Below are 16,540 nucleotides of genomic sequence, written 5' to 3'. Positions count from 1 at the left end.
TAGACCATACTCTTCACACAGCTGCTACTCAGGAAAAATCGAGTATTTCTTTCCAAGTCATCTGAAAACCAAATACTCCACTGTCTCAACCCTTTTAACAGAAAAGCCTCTCCCACACTTTGCAAGAGGCAAAGTGATGCCCTCCTCTGACTCCGCCTTCCCTTATAAATTCCTCTAAAGAAGTATTCTGTAGAAAAACAAACTTTTATAAAGCCTGATAAGAGAATAAAATCTCGGCCCTGCCACTCTACCAGCTGTGTTAATTCTTTATTTGCTCGCGGGATTATGAGGTATGGTGCCCAATCTGCCCTTTACAGATTACTTCCCCTTCCCGACACGCCCCTCCCGAGAAAGAGGCCACAGCGGGCTCACGGAGAGCTGGGCCGGGGCTGGTCACTGAGGACCCGCGGCGAGGTGGCACGACGAGAAGCGAAGACTGGACGGCGCGGGTACGGGGAAGAGAGAGAGGAGGGACGCGTGAGAAGAGGGGGTGAGGCAGGGGAGGCACAAGAGGCCCGCACGGCCTCCGCACCTGAGGATGCGCGGCCGGAATCGCAGCTCTGAAACGCGAGAAGCCCAGAGGTCGGTCATTACCTGCGCCGGAGCAGCCGCGACGGGGCCAGGACCGCAGTGAGCTCTTCGTAGCTGCGGCCGCCCGCTGGCGGAGTCCACGCTTGCCCACAGCCCCAGCCTCTCTGCGCCCAGCCTCGCCACGCCATCTTCCCAACCTCTGCCCCACCATGGCCCGACCTTACCAACCCCAGCCGGAAACCACTTCCGGGGCGAGGGAGAACCATAGAGTGCCGAGGAGCAGCCTAGAGCGCCCCCGTGCGGCGAAGCCCAGGTTCGACCTACGGAGAGACTAGGACCCGCAAGCCGACAGTCAGTCTCCTGGCACCGCTCAGTCTGGACCTGGGAGGATCGTGGTCTAGCGCCCGGGCCTACAGCCTACAGGCCGAGGGGAAAACGAGCAGGGAAAACGAATTTATTGAATGATGCCATGGACCAGGCACTTTACCTAAGTTACTGCATGTATTACTTAAAATTACTGCAAAACACTTAAGATAGATGTTATTACTGTTGTTGGTTTGTTGTTTTTTACCGAAGGGAAGTGAGTGGAGGAACCAATATTGCAACCCAAGTTTTCTTAAATTACTACTCTTTTTACTGCACTTCACCATTTCATGTTATGTTACACTGAAGAGTTTGTGCATGTAACAAAAGGTCCAAATCTGGCATGAAAATCTAGATTCTAAATAAAACTCAAACTTCCTGATCAGCTCTTTCCCACCTGTCAACTTTATTTTCTGCCACTCCATCCCTCCCTCTTACCCTAGCTGTGATCATACTGAATCATCTGCAGTTTCTGAAAAGCACAACTTTTCCAGTTCCTCCTTTTCTGGAGTTCGTATTACCATCCTCACTGCCCAAACCACCTTTCCCTTCTCTTCCTACCTAAATAATTTGTCCTTCAGACCAACTTGGAGCATCACCTCTTCTAGGAAGCTGTAGGAAAAAGTTCTCCTCCATCCTGGCCAGGTCTGAAAGTTAAAGTGACAAACACATTAACAGGACAAAAGCACACCAATTTTATTAAATTTTTACATGCTCATGGAAGTCTTCAGAAAGGAATGAAGATCAGAAGAGGCTAGAACAGGAAGTTTTTATACCTTTTCTACAAAGAAACAGGGCTTCCCTGGTGGCTCAGCAGTAAAGAATCCACCTGCCAATGCAGGAGAGGTGAATTTGATTCCTGAGTTGGGAAGATCCCCTAGAGAAGGAAATGGCAACCCATTCCAGTGTTCTCCCTGGGAAATCCCATGGACAGAGGAGCCTGACAAGGATGCAGTCCACTGGACACAAAGAGTCACATGCAGTTTAGCGACTAACACAACACAGCAACAACTACAAAGAAACAATCTGTGAAGAACTATCCAGATGATGGGGCTTGGGCTAGGGGTAGTCCAACCAGGATTAGGTAGTGCTTATCTTCCTTAGTAGGAAGAGAAATGTTAGGTTAACAGAGTTTGTTGCAGATTGCATCAGTGTCTCTTGTTGAACAATAATATTAATAATTATTAGTAATAAATACTCATAATAATCAATATGGAGGCTGCAAAGAACAAAGAGCTTTATTTAGGGTCTCAAGAATTGCAATTCAGAGGCACAGATTAGGGTAAAACGAAACATCTTCCAGGTAAGAGAAGGAATCAGAGGCCTATAAAGGCAAAAACCGCAAGGTTGTTCAAGAATTAGAGAGTTCCCTGGTGGCCTAGTGGTTAGGATTCTGGGTTTTCAGTGCCATGACTTGGGTTCAACACCTGGTTGGGGAACTGAGATTTTCCCCAATAAGGCAATTTTCCTAAAGGGATGGACTCTTGCTAGTTATTTTAGGGTAAGAGTTTAATAAACAGGTAAGCTGTCATGAGTTAATTTTAGGCTGAGTCAAATAATTGTCTTGAGTTTCTGGAACATTGAATAGATCTTCTGGATCCTGCCATTAAGACAATAAGTTGTCCAAAGATCAGATTCTTTGGCTAAGAAGAATCTGAGAAGGCTGAAAAGTGCATAGGTCACACTTCCTCAATGATTTCCCAACTCTCTAAACTATAGAGGTCTCTTAGCAATACTGAATCCATTTTGATTTTACTTTCACATTGGTCTAGTCTTTGGACTGATAAGGATCTGTCTCCTTGAAAGGAAACATTTATTTTCTGCCTTTAGAAAGAAAAAGAGGGGGGCAGGGTCTGCATTTGCTGCTGCTTTTATGTTATATTTTATATTTGCATTTACTGCTTCTTAATTGCCTTCAGCTCAAAATAACTTTTATGTCAAAGAGTCATATTTAGAGGTGACATTTTGGTTCCCATTAAGTCCTTCCTCTTAGACCTTCACTCTGATTTAGGTGACCTTGAGTGCTGTAATAACACCACATTCAATCTATAAATACTTATTAAACACATAATGCCAGGCAGTATAGGCTTCCCTGATAGCTCAGTTGGTAAAGAATCTGCCTGCAAGGAAGGAGACCCCGGTTTGATTCCTGGGTTGGGAAGATCCACTGGAGAAGAGATAGGCTACCCACTCCAGTATTCCTGCACTTCCCTTGTGGCTCAGCTGGTAAAGCCAGGCAGTATACTAAATCTGGGATATATTTTAGAAGACACTATCTCTGACCTCACAGAGATCCTGCTCTACTGAGGAAAAAAGAAGCAAGGCAATAAACAGGCAATTACAATACATTGGAAGAAGTGCTATGGTCAGAGAAGGAGAAGGCTCTCTGGGGGTTTAGAGGATGGAGAAATAATGCAGTCAAGGGATAAGAAATGGGAGGTAGGGCAGAAGGCTTCCCAGAGAAAATGATGGAGTTTACCAGGAGGAGAGAAGGGCTGAAATATTCTAGGTAGAGAGAATAGCATTTGTGATGTCTTCCAGGGCATGCCTTACTTTAAAAACTAAAATAAATTAACCTTGCTTTTGTCAGTTCAGTTCAGTTCAGTCTCTCAGTCATTTCCGATGCTTTGAGACTCCATGGACTGCAGCACATCAGGCTTCCCTGTCCGTCACCAATTCCCAGAGATTGCTCAAACTCATGTCTATCAAGTCAGTGATGCCATCCAACCATCTCATCCTCTGTTGTCCCCTTCTCCTCCTGCCTTCAATCTTTCCCAGCATCAGGGTCTTTTCCAGTGAGTCAGTTCTTCACATCAGGTGGCCAAAATATTGGAGCTTCAGCTTCAGCATCAATCCTTCCAATGAATATTCAGGACTGATTTCCTTTAGGATTGACTCGTTTGATCTCCTTGCGGTCCAAAGTACTCTCAAGAATCTTCTCCAACACCACAGTTCAAAAGCATCAATTCTTCAGCTCTCAGTTTTCTTTATGGTCCAACTCTCACATCCATACACGACTACGGGAAAAACCATAGCTTTGACAAGATGGGCCTTTGTTGGCAAAGTAATGTTTCTGCTTTTTAATATGCTGTCTAGGTTTGTCATAGCTTTTCTTCCAAGGAGCAAGTGTCTTTTAATTTCATGGCTGCAGTCACCATCTGCAGTGATTTTGGAGCCCAAGAAAATAAAGTCTGTCACTGTTTCCATTGTTTCCCTATTTATTTGCCATGAAGTGATGGGACCAGATGCCATGAGCTTAGTTTTTTGAATGTTGAGTTTTAAGCCAACTTTTTCACTCTCCTCTTTCACTTTCATCAAGAGACTCTTTAGTTCCTCTTCACTTTCTGCCATAAGGGTGGTGTCATCTGCATATCTGAGGTTATTGATATTTCTCCCTGCAATCTTGATTCCAGCTTGTGCTTTATCCAGCAAGGTGACATACTCCTTTCCCAGTTTGAAACAAGTCAGTTGTTCCATGTCTGGTTCCAACTGTGTCCTCTTGACCTGCATACAGATTTCTCAGGAGGCCAGTAAGCAATCTTAGAGGCTGCTGGGTCACAAACAGCTGCCAGCCCTGTGAGGGGGTCATCCAGGCAAGAGAACTCTAGGCTTTTTGCCACTTTCTGGGACCCTGCATGCCCAATGGGGCCCATTCTGGACTCCCCAGGCCCTGGGTATGGTTCCACACAGAAAATAACATGTCTGCAAGAAAGTTTCAAGATCTCAAAAAGCCTGTAAGAGAATAGTGCTCAGTCATAAAAAGGAATGAAATATTGCCATTTGCAGCAACATAGATGGACCTAGAGATTATCTTACCAAGTGAAGTCAGATAAAGAGAAATACATGATATTACTTGTATGTGGAATCTAAAAAAAGCGATACAAATGAACTTATTTACAAAACAGAAACAGACTGAAGAGACACAGAAACAAATTCATGGTTACCAAGTGGGAACGGGGGAGGAAAGGATAAATTAAGACCTTGGGATTAACACATACATACTACTATATACATATAATAATCAACAAGGACCTAGTGTATAGTACAGGGAACTAGATTCAATATATTGTGATAACCTATAATGTGATCATCTTTTTTCAGAAAAGAATCTGAGAAAAATATATATATACACACATATATGGGCTTCCCATGCAGTCCATGGGATCGCAAAGAGTCGGACATAACTGAGCAACTGAACTGAACTGATGGGCTTTCCAGGCACCATAGCGGTAAAGTATCCGCCTGCCAACACAGGAGACGCGGTTTCGATCCCTGCTTTGGGAAGATCCTCTGGAGTAGGAAATGGCAGCCACTCCAGTATTCTTGCCTGGGAAATTCCATAGACAGAGGAGCCTGATGGGCTACAGTCCATGGAGTCGCAAAGAGTCAGATACAGCTGAGCACGCACACAGGCACTCACACATACTGAGTCATTTTGCAGTACATACGAAACGTTGTATATCAACTGCACTTCAATTTTCAAAAAAGAAGGAAAAAAAAGCCTAGAAGAACTTGTACATTTGCTTGCAGAAAAACTAGAGGCTAATTAATACAAGTTTCCTCATTTCAGGCTGCAATTTTCCCAGCTCAGTTTAACAGATGTGGATGAAAAAATTAATAGTCGATCTAAGAAAGGAATGGAAACTTTTATTAGAGCCAATCTGAGGATTCTAACCTGGGAGACAGTCTTTCAGAAAGCTCTGAGGACTTTCCACCCGTTAGAGGTCAAAGCATAGTTATGTAAGCTTTTGAGACAAATATACATCAAATGATGTATTATTGACAATTTACATAGTGCAGATCTGCACCTATGAAGGGAGTTGTGGGTCCTGTGTCCTTATGGCCCTTTACAAGATTAAGAAGGACAGCTATCTCTTAAGGAGGTCTGGTTACTGCCGACGCACCACACACTCTCAAGGGGAGTGGGGAGACTGAAAGCTGCAAGGAAATTTTTTGGTTAAATTTTTTCCTGTCTTGCCGTAAAATAGGAATTTTATTTAATCACAGTGATGACTGATATGCTACTAATTAGAAATGTTGGTTCATTTTGTCCACTGGAAAAAACACAAGATAAGAGCAGTGAGTTTCCGTTTTATTCAGGGACAGTACTGAGGACTGTGGCCCAGAAGACAGCCTCTCAGAGAGCCTCAAGGAACTGCTCCTAACAGGTAGGGGAGGGGTCAGTATGTACACGCATTTTTTTGTGGGAAATTGTGTGTGCACGCACACGCTCAGTTGTGTCCAACTCTTTGCGACCCTGTGGACTGTAGTCTGCCAGGCTCCTCTGTCTATGGAATATTCCAAGCAAGAATACTGGAGCAGTTTGCCATTTCCTACTCCAGGGATCTTCCTGACCCAAGCGTCGAACTCGCCTCCCGGACATTGCAGGTGGATTCTTTACCCCTGAGCTACTGGGGAAAACACAGGTAGTGAAGCAGGAAAAGTTTACTACTAATCAAAAAGAACAGATATCTCAAGGTAATGATTTTAGTGCTTATCTGTCTATGTAAGGGAAGATGAAAGCATCTGGGGTCATTGAAATCCTTCCTTAGATATGCATCTTAACTACCTAGGGGCCCTTACATCCGAAAGGCAGAATGCATCCTCCTGTTTTTCTATCCTGAATTCCCCTCAGGGTGCACTGTCACTGGTGACTGCACTACCCACTGTAAGTGGGTCTTGACTTAACCCTTTATATAAGGAGATGATGAGTGACACTTTTTGTTCTTTTTAAAATAATTTTATTGGGTATAGTTAATTTGCAATGTTGTGTTAGTTTCAGGTGTTCAGCAAAGTGAATCACCCTTATACATATATCCACTTTTTTTTAGATTGTTTTCCCATACAGACCATTGCAGAGTACTGACTTCACTGTGATATACAGCAGGTTCTTATTAGCTATCTATTTTATAAATTGTACTATATATATGTCACTCCCAATCTCCCAATTTATCCTCCCCACCACCTTATCCCCTGGTAACCATAAGTTTTCTATATCTGTACTTTGTTTACCAGTCATAGGTACATCTTTTAAATAAGTCAAAGGATAAAAGATATTTCTTTCTTAGAAGTCAGATTTATTCAGATATGATTTATATACAACATTCACCCTTGTAAGTATGCAGTTTAGTGATTTTTGACAAACACATTCAGTTGTGTAACTGTCACCATAATCAAGATACAGAACATTCCCCTCACCCCAAAAAGTTCCCTTGTGTCCCTTTATAGTCAACCCATAACCCTACTCCCAGACCTTGCCAACCACTTATGTTTTATGTCCTATAGTTTTGCCTTTCCAAGAATATCATAGAAATGGAATCATATAGTATGTTTTGTTGTGAATATATATTTTCATTTCTTTTCGTTAAATAGCTAGGGGTGAAACAGCTGGATTGTATGGTATAATGTTTAATTATACCAGAAATTGCCCATGTGATTGAACCATTTTACATTCCCATCATCAGTGTGTGAGAATTCCAGTACTTAGGTTCAAGACTTTGTTTTTAGCAATACAAATAGGTGTGTAGTGGTATCTCATTTTGACTTTAATTTGAATTTTCTAATCAAATTATTCTAATCAAATTCTAATCAAGTTATTTTAATAGGCAATATTTGTCTAGAGACACAGTGGGGTGTTTTGTTTGTTTTTTGGCTGTGCCACGAGGCATGCAGAATCTTGGTTACCAGATCAGGGATTGAACAGATGCCCCCTGCAGTGGAAACATGGAGTCCTAACCACAGGCCAACCAGGGAAGTCCCTGGAAACACAATGTTTTAAAACTTGAGGCATCCTAGGTTGCTGGGGAGATCTTTCCCAGTCATGTGGCTGCAGGGGCATGCACTTCTTGCCTCTGGTCAGGAGAGGGCAGGAGAGGACAGAAAATGAGCTTTCCAGGTTTTGACTGTCAGGGGCTGCATCAATAGTATTGAGATGCATTACTGCATTTAAATGGCAACCCACTCCAGTACTCTTGCCTGGAGAATCCCATGGAGGGAGGAGCCTGGTAGGCTACAGTCCATGGGGTCGCAAAGAGTCAGACACGACTGAGCGACTTCACTCACTGCATTTATGGTTTTTCTCTCTGAACTCCTGAGAGGCTACCTCGTGAGACTTGACTCCCCAGATTAATCTTGTGACGTGATTCAAGGCCAAACCTCTTAACCAACCTTATAAAATCCTAGGGACTGAGCTACCAAAACTGAACCACATTGGTAGAATCCTTAATAAGTATACCCTCCAATGTCACACATCAGAGCTTGTGTTAGGGAGAACCACAGGCCACTAAGCTGGTAAACTCTGTTCTTCTCCAACTTTTCAGGAGCTGAGAGAGACTGAGGCAGGTCTTTGTGGGGGACAAGCCTCCACACTCCGGTCTGCTACAGGACCTCCTCTCTAGGACCTGGATGGGGGCAGTTTAGACGGGGCACGGCATAGATCTTCTGGGGCTGGGGCTGCCGGGTGCCCCCAAAGTTGTACTCCAGCCTGAGCCCTGGGCTCTGTCCTGGCAGCTGGAACGAAAAGGTCCTGAGGAGGATGGCAAACATCAGCAAGAGCTTCATCCGAGCCAGCTGGTCCCCTAGGCACACCTGATGCCCTGGAAGCAGAAGGAAAGGTCATGAGGTAGCAGGTAGTCCTGCAGTGGTCCCATCACACCCACCACCCACGACCAGTGCTACACCCCATACCTGCGGAGAATGGCAGGAAGACTTCCTTGACCACAAAGTTTCCATTCTTGTCCAGGAAGTGGCCAGGGTTGAACTGTCAGGGGGTCTCCCAACTCTCAGGGGCACAGGACACAGAGGCCAGGTTGGGCAATAGGATGGTGCCCTGCAGAGATGAGCTGGTGTAGCTCAAGGAGCTTAGTTGACCCAGCACCCAACCCTGATGCTGGGCTGACACGAGCTCAGAGAACACTAGGTATGCAGGTGAGAGTCATCTAGGGCCAGGGAGCCCCAAAGAGATTCAGCAGAGAGACCCTGACAGCAGTGAAGTTGCTGGGCATTACTCTCTTGGCTAAGGGGCACCCACCTCCATCCTAAAGACTCCCAGCCCGGGCTAGAGACACAGTTCCCGCCTCCGAGGAAGAGGGCCAGTGGCTGGTGGGCATGACCAGAGGGGACCAAGTCCTTGAGCAGGGCAACAAACAGTGGTGGTGTGTGTGAGAGAGACTGTGTGTGTGCGTGAGAGAGAGAGGAGAAATGGAATGGCAGACAGACAAAGCGTAAGGAAGACTGACTAAGGAGGCAGAGAGAGAAGAAGAGACAGAAAGTTTCACTCCTTAGAATTAGGGAGAGAGGGTGATCTCTAACCCTAACCCAAGCCCTCACTCTACCGCAAAGAAGAGTGACTGGAAAGAGAATCAGACTGATCAGATGGGAGCAGATGGGAGCCCACGCCTCCTGTTGGTGACTTCTGCTCCACACCTCACAGGCCCTGGGCTGAGCAAGAGGCCCAAGGGGAGGCAGGAAGGGGTTTGCTGTGGCCGCGGGACCTGGGACACACAGCCCCAGGGCTCTGAAGCAGGCCTCTTATTCTGCGGCTCCTTAACCAACACCAGAGAATCAAATTGGTCACCCCTGGTGGACTAGAGAACTGGCCACATGATTCTTAGCTTTGACAAAGACATCTTGAAATTAAAGACAAAACCCCAGCAGTTTGAAGCCTGCACATCAAAGAGAAGCCAATGAGGAATGCAGAAAAGAGATAACATGTATCTTTTCAGAAGCCCTCTCCCCTCTTTTTTTAGTTGATCTACTGAAGCCTAAAGGGAGGGGCCTGACCCTAGCCATCCAGACCGACAGGTACCCAGGCCTCTTCACTCCACGGCTTTAGGCAGAGGCTTTTACATGGGAAGCACATGTTCCTGCTGCTGCCTGAGCAAGCTGTTTCCTAGTTATCGTCCTGGGACTTCCACCCCACACTCTGTTTTCCCTCCCTGGGATAAAGAAACCTCTGTGTTACGGCAGTTCTTAACAATCTCCTTTGGATGCAAAGGCTCTGGGCAAGATGCTCTTTTCCCTTCAGAGTTATTTATGTCCTGTTCTGGGTGATGTTCTGGACTTCTTGCAAAGTGACTGAGCGACCTTAACTCGTGGGACTGGCTCAGACATAGCCAGTACTCAACAAGGGCAACCCTCCCTCTCCTCCAAATTATAGAACCATCTGCCTGCTGGGTACCTCCTGAGGACTCTAGCCCAACTTCTTCCCTGTAAATGGCAGATTGGAGTTTATAATCAAGTAGAATGTCTGAGGAAATGGGCTTGAAGTGCCATCTCTGTATTAGGGGCCATTGCTGTTATCACTGTCACTTGACTGTTGGAATGGTTAAGAACAGTTTAGGAATATCTGTAACATTTAATGATCTACTGTCAAGCTTTAATTCTGCTTTCAGGAGACATCTCTTGCCCAAGCTGGGAAAGCTGGATATTGATTCCAGGCTGTTAATGGTTCCCTGGAGCTCTTATCACAGAAAAAACTCTTAGAATCAATTGGCAAGAATGGGCTATTAATAAGGAAATTTCTAATCCCAGATGGCATAAAACAGAGCTGAATTCTAGTTCCCTCTTTGTCAACTTGACCTAATTTGGTATAACTCTTAGACCACCAGGGCCTGGGGCCTCCTACCAGACTAACAGCAGAATGAGTTGATGACATGATCCTATCCTTACAATCCAGGAGACATTTAACCTCTGAACATGATGATCAAATACTGCCAAAGACTGTTCAGTATTAGCCAACCTAACAGAACAACAGACAATGCAAAGCATCTCCATCCAACATGCTGGCTCATTTACTTTACTAAAATGGGGTTTTTGGAACAATATGAATGGCAGGGAGTATGATAAAAAGGACAAAAAAAAAGTTGGAATCAGAAGGGCATGAATTAAACTCAGTTAAGTTTCTTACTAACTGTATGTTCAGGGCAGTTACATGAGCTCTCATCAGCTATCTGTTTAAAAAAAGAATAACAATAGCAACAACATCAAAAGGACAGGATTATTATGAAGAAGAAAATGTATGGAGGCAGGGATCTCAAGTCTGATCAAATTAATAAGAATTTAATGATCACATCCTACCAGGCCCTTGCAATCAAATCTGCCCTGAACCACGGTTGTAAGAGTTGAACAAAGGATCTCATGATGGAGAAGATTGGGCTCCCATACCTTCTCTCTAGCCATCATTTCCATGGTGTACCATCTTGTACCATCAAGGCTTCTAGCAAGAACAGGCTGGAGCATCAGTGCTGAGCCAAAGCCCCTTTCTGAGTGAAGGCTTGGGGCTCTGATCATCACCTCCATGCACTGGGTGTCAAGATGAGAGACTCTGCCACATCGTCATTAAAATCGGCAGCCTTACCATCTGTGCTTCTTTAAAATGACACCCCACTCCCCAAATGATTCTTGGTGCCTGGCATCCACTCCCCGTGAAACCCTCTCTGCTTGAGGGTGGGCTGGCTCTAGTGACTCGCTTCTGGCAAATAGAATATGGCAAAAGTCTTGATATCATGTGGGATTAGGTTACAAAAAGACTAAGGCTTCTGTCTTCTCACTTGCTCTAATGGAGTTCAGCGGTTTTAAGCTCCCCTCTGTAGATTCCCAGTGTCAAGAAACTGAGGGCGGCCTCCAGCCAACTGCCCAGAATCAACTGAATCCTGAAGATGTGGGACCTCCCTATGGAGCCTTCAGGGAAGACTGCAGCTGCAGCCAAAAACTTCATCATAGCATCATGAGAGATACCGAATCAGAGCCATCCAGCTAAGCAGCACCTAGGCCCCTGACCCACAGACACTCAGATCTCTGACTCTCAGAAAAGCTATTGTTGTAAGTTGCTAAGTTTGGGGGTAATTTATTACACAACAAGAGAGGTAGGCTTCCCAGGTGGTGCTAGTGGTAAAGAATCCACCTGTCAATACAGGAGATATAAGAGACACAAGTTCAATCCCTGGGTTAGGAAGATCCTCTGGAGGAAGGCATGGTAACCCACTCCAGTATTCTTGCCTAGAGAATCCCAGGGACAGAGGAGCACGGTGGGCTACAGTCCATGGGGTCACAAAGAGTCGAACAGACTGAAGCAATGAGCATGCAAAGAGAGGTAGACAGTTAATTCAATAAACATCTTTTACTTAGGATCTGCATAGCAGTCAGTCATTGTGAAGACTGAATGCTGTAGTGGACACAAATCCCTTAACACAGTGAGGCTTGGCAGAGAGCAGGTTATTAGTTTTTAGAAATTATTAAAACCCATTTCATGTCAGAAACCTGTCTCAAGTTGGATCACCAGAGAGCTATAAACCTCAACTCTTATCTTTTTTTTTTTTTTACTCCATACAAAAATGTATTCATGTCAACTTTCATCATTTAAAATGAGTTGGAGGTAAGAAGCTACCATTTGGAAAAATATTCCTGTATCTTTTAAAAACTCCTACTTAAGGCACCACTCAATATATATTGTCTACTGGCCTTCAAAAGTGTTATGAATGATGACCTTCATAATAATTTCTTGGAGGGTTATAAGCTAAAGTTTTCCTCATACGGGTATGCTTGCTTTAATTACATGAGAGTCATAACTAATTTGGATTTCCTCTTTTGCCTTGACCCCAAGGTAGCTCAGACTCAAGTTTATGTACATATACAGTAGCTGTTTTCAACCTAAATAGTTTTTAACTTTATTTCTCTATCTCTTCTTATTCAGTACTTGTCCTCTAAAATCACTGAGGATGGTGACTGCAGCCATGAAATTAAAAGACGCTTGCTCCTTGGAAGGAAATCTATGACAAACCTAGACAGTATATTAAAAAGCAGAGACATTACTTTGCCAACAAAGGTCTGTATAGTCAAAGCTATGGTTTTTCCAGTAATCACATACAGATGTGAGAGTTGGACAGTAAAGAAGGCTGAGCACCGAAGAATTGATGCCTTCAAACTGTAGTGCTGGAGAAGACTCTTGAGAATCCCCTGGACTGCAAGGAGATCAATCAATCTTAAAGGAACTCAACCCTGAATATTCATTGGAAGGACTGCTGATGAAGCTGAAGTTCCAATACTTTGCTACCTGATGTGAAAAGCCAACTCATTAGAAAAGACCCTGATGCTGGGAAAGATCAAAGGCAAAAGGAGAAAGGGACGACAGAGGATGAGATGGTTGGATGACATCACCGGCTCAATGGTCATGACATGAAGGATTCAGAATTACATATTCAGCATAATCATAGATACATTTAAGAAATGTGGACAGAAAAGATTGGAAAGAAGAACATTAAAATATGTGCAGGGGTTACTTCTGAACAGTACAGAACATTTAAAAATATCCCTAAATGAGTATATTCTTTCACAATCATAACCCTCTTGTCTGGAATGCCATAGATAGGGATGGATGCATGGATGATTGACAGCCGGCAGACAGGCAGAAGCTGGAGCGGTGGCTGCCCCGCAAAAGGTGTATTCTGCAGGCGCTGGATCGGTCGTGAGGTCACACGGGGGCCACCTACCTTGGGCACAGGGTGGCCGTGCACGCGAGTGGAGGTCACGCACTGGCGCACGGCGCCCACCGTCACGCCGCTGCTGAGGCGCTGCGCGCCTGGAGGACAGCGCGGATGTAGAGCAGTCGCTGCGGTCCTCATAGCGGATGGCTCTGCAGGTGCCTCGCACGGCGTCCAGCTCTTGCTGCACCCTCTCTGCCGGCAGCTCCGCGTGGGTCCCAGGACGATGCTGCAGTTCAGCCTCCCGACCCTCCTGGTCCACACCCGGAGATAACCGCGGAGGCTCGGGGCTCCTGGGTCGCCCCACCTCACTCAGCCACCCTTGGTCCCAACAGTGACAGGCTCTCTCTAAGGCAGAGCTCCTGAACAAGATTTTGCAGGGTTTGCTTCTCCAGCGGTTCCAAGGGAAGGAGAAGGATTCATATGTGGTTACCCACTGTGTACCAGGTTTCCTATATGCAAGGAGTCCTATGGAGTAGGAACTGTCTTCTCCGTTTTACAGACAGGAAAACTGAGGCTGCAACCAGACAGGTACTCTGCTGAAGGTCACAAAACTGGTGGAACCAGGATGTGAACTTAGGTCATGGCTAGTCGGTCCCTGAGAGAACTCTAGCCACATTTTCTTTGTGATCTTGAGTGGGCATTAACACAGGGCCTAGCATTTAGAGGTACTGAATCAGTACTGAATGAGTGCAATAATACCGCCTCATCTCACACTGGTTTTAAGTGGTTGAATTACTTACCCAGGATTATTCACTAAGTAGCCAGGAATAGAAATCCCCTCCCTGCCCCCTCTCCCCCTTCTGATTCAAAGCCATGAACATTTCCCATATCACAGGGGTCAGAGCAGGCCCCTCTCCCAGGGCTACAGACCAAAGCCAGTGACAGGGGCCGGTGCCTTCAGCCCAGAGGCCCACAGCCCAGGGCAGTCAGTAGGGTGTACCCATTGGCCCCCTTACCCTGGATGGCTCCATGTTGGACCATGTAGATGAGCGCCCAGTACAGAGTGGTGGCCGTGGTGTTTGCCTTCCAGAAACAGGTCGACCACCACCTGGATCAGGTTTTCTTCATTGAATGTGGAGACAGGGCCGTCCGTGGCCTGGTGGGTAGGTGGTGGGGAGAGCCGCTCCAGGTCTGAAGCTCTCCTTTAACAGAGCCCTGGGGTCTCCCTGAGAGAGGCCTGGCCAGTCCCTAGACTTGTGACCAGAATTCTCTGGGTAGAGGGAACTGCCCCAGGGGTGCTGGCTCTGACATCAGCTAGGTCCCCTGCTTCCCACCCTACCCATGTCTGCAGGAGCCAGCGCTGGCCTGGGAGAAGAACGGAGGAAAAACCCAAACGGCTGCTACTTTGGCATGCTCTGAAAGATTTGAGGCCAGGGTGAGGAACTGAGTTCATGGCTTTGAAACGAGATGCAGCTGGGAAGACTGCCCCTCTGTACCTCCCCCCACCCGGCCCCTCCCCCTGCTCTGGCCCTCCCCCTCACCTCTGGCCCTCTGCAGCCCTTTCAGGCCTGCCTTGATGATCTGGGCCAGATAGTAGCTGATGAAGTCCTTGGGGGCCTCAGATGTCCTGAGTTTGTGCCTGCTGAGCTCCCGGTGGATATAGCCCCACACAGCCTTCTGGTACCTAAACATCTCCTGGTAGGGGCCAGGCAGGCAGCAGAAGGCCCAGGGGAACAGATCGTTTAGCTGTGGGGTAAGAGGCCCACCCAGGGGCCACTCAGGTGCCAGCACTGAGTCAGGGGAACTGAGAACGTTGCTGGGGATGCTGAAGGGGGCTGAGACCTCTGAGGTGGGCATCCCAGGAGGAACCCAGAAACAGGCCCTGTGGCCCTCCCCCTGCCTAAGTGACACTCACCCGGTTATGCCCTGGCTGAGGCCCATGCCCATATCGGACCCTCAGGGGTCCAACGACCCGCACACCTGCCTCCTTGAGCGCCAACTTAACCATTTGGTGCCGACAAAGGCCAGGCCAAAGTTGACGGTTTGAATCAGTTCCTGGAAGAAGGGATCCTCCGAGAGGAAGTGGCGGCTGAACACAAGGGCCCCAATGACTCTGGCTGTGGATATGACAATGGGTGAAAAGAAAGTGAAGTCACTCAGTCGTGTCCAACTCTTTGCAACCCCATGGACTGTAGCCTAACAGGCTCCTCCGTCCCTGGGATTGTCCAGGCAAGAATACTGGAGTGGGTTGCCATTTCCTTCTCCAGGAGATCTTCCCAACCCAAGGATTAAACCCAGGTCTCCTGCATTGTAGGCAGACGCTTTACCATCTGAGCCACCAGGGAAGCCGGGAAGACTATGGGTGCCTGAGGGTCAAAGGGTCCACCTGAGAGCAGAGGGGCGGGGCTCAGGGTGAAGAGGCAGAGAGCTCTGCCGTGAGCACGCTTCCAGTCTGTACACAGCTGCTCACTGCATTATTCATTCATTCTCAGTCCTCAGCTGTTCACTCAGAAAATGATCACTGAGCACCATCTACGGGCCAGGCTTGGTGATACAGGTGCTGGGTTTGCAAGGAGAGGGGTGGGAGACACACACCACTTTAAACACACTAGAATGTGGGGCAGGTGTGTCCCAGCTGGGAGCCAAGGACGCAGGGACCTGGGATTCGGGGAGGGCTGCTTAGCAGATGATGTCAGCCAGGTCTGAGAGGAGCTGGGGTTTCTCAGAGGGAGGGAAGGGATGTGGATTAGGATATTCTAGAGGAGGATGAGCATGTGCAAAGGGTCTGTGGTGTAAAAGGCCCAAGATGTTGGGGGGAGGACATTTCCCCATTTGTAGAGAAGGACTTCAGGCTTCCTCAAGGACTGGATATTCTGGGCCTGTGTCCACTCACCTGCCCACACTATAGAAATTTCCGATTTACTGATGTAGCATAAGTCCCCTCTTGGACCTGCAAAGGGTCCACTCCTCTACCCTTATGCGTGTGCACACACACACACACACACACACCCCACACATTCACGGTTCAGCCTCCCTGCAGGAGTGTGCTGTGTGCTGTGGGGATTGGGGGGCTGTCCAGGCCACTCCTCACCCTGTTCCCGCTGGAAGGCCTCGACCAGCTCTGCCGCCTCTTCCTGCAGCCTCAGCTCCAGCGCCAGTGGGCCTCGGCCCAGCCGCCGCAGACCAGGCAGAAGCATCTCTACTGCCGCCAAATGTGTGCCCAT

The 16,540-nt window shown here is 46.9% G+C and overlaps 1 protein-coding gene and 1 pseudogene across 1 annotated transcript in view; both read right to left on the bottom strand.

The window, feature by feature from the left end:
- The window catches only part of PARL (presenilin associated rhomboid like), a 54,551-nt gene extending 53,791 nt beyond the window's left edge, over positions 1 to 760 (bottom strand). Inside the window, exon 1 of the mRNA XM_043473588.1 lies at positions 595 to 760. Within this exon, the coding sequence (XP_043329523.1) occupies positions 595 to 719 (125 nt within the window). The 5' untranslated portion in view covers positions 720 to 760. The remainder of the gene's footprint in view (positions 1 to 594) is intronic.
- Positions 761 to 8,271: 7,511 nt separating this feature from the next.
- On the bottom strand, positions 8,272 to 16,540 carry LOC122444747 (annotated as a pseudogene).

This window comes from Cervus canadensis, chromosome 7 (assembly GCF_019320065.1).
Source record: "Cervus canadensis isolate Bull #8, Minnesota chromosome 7, ASM1932006v1, whole genome shotgun sequence".
Lineage (NCBI taxonomy): Eukaryota > Metazoa > Chordata > Mammalia > Artiodactyla > Cervidae > Cervus > Cervus canadensis.
Note: the sequence above shows the minus strand (reverse complement) of the source record. Positions and strands in the feature narration are given on the sequence as shown.